This window comes from Physeter macrocephalus, chromosome 1, assembly GCF_002837175.3.
Source record: "Physeter macrocephalus isolate SW-GA chromosome 1, ASM283717v5, whole genome shotgun sequence".
Taxonomy (NCBI): Eukaryota; Metazoa; Chordata; class Mammalia; order Artiodactyla; family Physeteridae; genus Physeter; species Physeter macrocephalus.
The window spans coordinates 94,629,211-94,632,090 of record NC_041214.2 but is presented as its reverse complement, the minus strand read 5'-3'; the positions used below and the strand labels follow the sequence as shown (position 1 = coordinate 94,632,090).

The window sequence follows — 2,880 nt, the reverse complement described above, 5'->3', positions numbered from 1 at the left end:
CTCTAGTTGTGGCAAGTGGGAGCCACTCTTCATCGTGGTGTGCGGGCCTCTCACTATCACGGCTTCTCTTGTTGCGGACCACAGGCTCCAGAAGCACAGGCTCAGTAATTGTGGCTCTCAGGCCCAGTTGCTCCGCGGCATGTGGGATCTTCCCAGACCAGGGCTCGAACCCGTGTCCCCTGCATTGGCAGGCAGACTCTCAACCACTGCGCCACCAGGGAAGCCCTACTCATGTTTTTAATGAATGCATTTTTCTTCTTAAAAATTTTATTTATTCATTCTGTATTATTTTAAAATGTACAGGGACTTGCCTGGTGGTCCAGTGGTTAAGACTTTGCCTTCCAATGCAGGGGGTGCAGGTTCCATCCCTGGTCAGGGAACTAAGATCCCACATGCTTCGTGGCTAAAAAACCAAAACATAAAACAGAAGCAATATTGTAACAAATTCAATAAAGACTTTAAAAATGGTCCACATCAAAAAAAAAAATCTTAAAAAAAAATGTACAATTGTGATGTTATACCTAGACCAATTGAGCTCAAATTCTCTTTCTTAAGCCCTTTGACCAAAACAAGCCTGATTCAGGAGCAATGGTTATAGGTTTATTGGTTAGTAGATGTTCTCCAAAGGTTGGAGTGCATATGTATATTAAGTGATAACTTACCACCAAAGGTAGAAGTGAATGCGTTTGTTGTTTCTTTGATTCATCTTAGAAATTGCAAGTGTACTTTTCTGCTAGTATCCAAATACACTTTTTGGAGACTTGCAGCCAAGGCATCTTCAGAGACAGATCTCTTGAATTGCTTATTCTTTTAAGGAATATTTACAAGTTCATACTTAGTAAATTTCTTTTAAAATGCTACCTTACAGCCTAGACATAAAACTTCAGTTTTTAAAATTTTGTAATTCTCATGTGCTATTAACTAAAAGTGGGTAGTTTCGTATGTGAGATTTCATAAGTCTACTCATTTATTAGCTTTCAGTTCCACTTGTTGGCTCCTGGTTTCCTGGCTCAGGGAAAGTATTCTAGTCTGAGATGTAGGACAGTAAGATGCATGTTATAGAAGACTTTGCTCTCAGTCTGAGCTACCCTGTGTATCCCCTACTTTATAGACATATAAATATGAATTGGAAATTATATGTTAGACTTGAATAATGTTTTCCTGCTTCGTTTTAGAACTGACACTTCTTTTCAGATGCCTAAAGAAGTTTATGAAGATCCTGATGTTACTGGAAAGAATCGCTATAAATATTTTGAAAGGTAGAAAATAATTACTGTGAATATGAGCCCCAGTATTATTAGAGACCACTTTGTAATAATGATAGCAGCTCTCATTTTTAAGTGCATGCAGTGTGCCAGGTATCACTTTATAAGTGCTTTACATATACAATATCAATTTTCAGAACAGAAATATAGGATAAGATATATTATCCCCATTTTACCCGTAAGGAAGCTGAGACCAAGAGAGGAGAAGTAAATTGCTCAAGGTCACATAAATTAGCAAGTGGTAGAGTTGGGGTTCCAACTAAGTCTGCCTGACATTAGAGGTACTAATTGCAGATAAGAATGTGTATTTGAGAACAAAATGAAGTTATCAAATGAAGTGTGGTAGAGCAGAGACACCATGACAGCCATAGTGCAGGGGAAAGTTTTAAAAGAGGGCAAATAGGTGAAATTTGCTCTCTTTGTGTGAATGTTGCCAAAACTAACATGGTCAAAAGATTCACTTTGTTTCATTTGTGAGTAATACTCTTGTGATAATCATACACTCAGATCAGATTAAAATAAGATGAGGATTTCCCTATAGGTTCTATCTGAGTTAGCAAAATAGTCTTGTAGTTATATCTACATAAGCTCATTTGGGAAAAGTAAACTTATAGTCCACATTATGCTGATTTTTTTCAGATAAATGTTAAATTCTTAACATACTACACTCAATTCCTAGACTTTTGGGAAATTTTTTAAAGTAAATCATTGGGAATTTCAGAATATCTCAGGAAACTTGAGAAGTTGCTGGGGACTAATGACCAGCTGAAGCCCAAGTATAGGGCACTGTTTCTCAGAGTATGGCTTGTTTCCCATCTTCAGAGAACACACTGGGATGTTTATGAAAAATGCAGATTCACTGGCTCTACCTCATATCTACTGAATCTCCTGGTCTAGACCTGGGAATCTGAATTTTAAACAAGAATCTTCCCACTCCCCAGTGATTTTTGTGTATGCCAAAGTTTGAGAATTACTGATATATGAAGTATTCAAACTCACTGATTTCAAGGGACAAATATTAACAATGGAAGAAAGCTCAGAGAGCACGCAATGCAAAAGTCCCACACATTTGTGTTTTCCTTTCTCCCCCAGGCCTTTCCTTCCATTTTATCAACAGATGCCATTCAATGTTGTTTTTGCATCAACCAGGTAAGTAACCATTATTTTAAAACATTTTTTTCCAGTTTATTTTATTTATTCCTTGTTTCCATATTTGTTTCCAGAGGATAGTTGTCTAAATCAATGTTTTAAACTTTGGATTACTAACCATTAGAAGGTCTTCTAGTGGGTCATGAGCAGCATTTTAAAAAACAAAACAGAATAGAAAATAACCAAGAGCATCAGACATATTGAGGGTAGTTGTTTTTTGCTTATAACTTTTGTTTTGAATAGATACATACATATGCTCATCTAATATTTGCTATACACTTTCCCAGGTCAGTATAACTTAAAATTTCTATAGGAGAAAAAAATCCAAGATATTCTTTTTTTTTTTAAACATCTTTATTGGAGTATAACTGTTTTACAATGGTGTGTTAGTTTCTGCTTTACAACAAAGTGAATCAGTTATACATATACATATGTTCCCATATCTCTTCCCTCTTGCATCTCCCTC

The 2,880-nt window shown here is 36.2% G+C and overlaps 1 protein-coding gene across 9 annotated transcripts in view; it reads left to right on the top strand.

The window, feature by feature from the left end:
* CFAP91 (cilia and flagella associated protein 91) overlaps positions 1-2,880 on the top strand; it is a 153,659-nt gene that overhangs the window by 25,872 nt on the left and 124,907 nt on the right. For 8 of the 9 annotated variants that reach the window (XR_008617499.1, XM_024120311.3, XM_024120310.3 and 5 more), the window contains 2 exons: positions 1,176-1,259; positions 2,358-2,414. Coding sequence is in view for 8 of the 9 variants with exons in the window: in XM_024120311.3 (XP_023976079.1) it covers positions 1,176-1,259; positions 2,358-2,414 (141 nt within the window). In the remaining variant the exon portion in view is untranslated. The remainder of the gene's footprint in view (positions 1-1,175; positions 1,260-2,357; positions 2,415-2,880) is intronic. The other variant, XM_024120316.3, reaches the window with a different exon arrangement.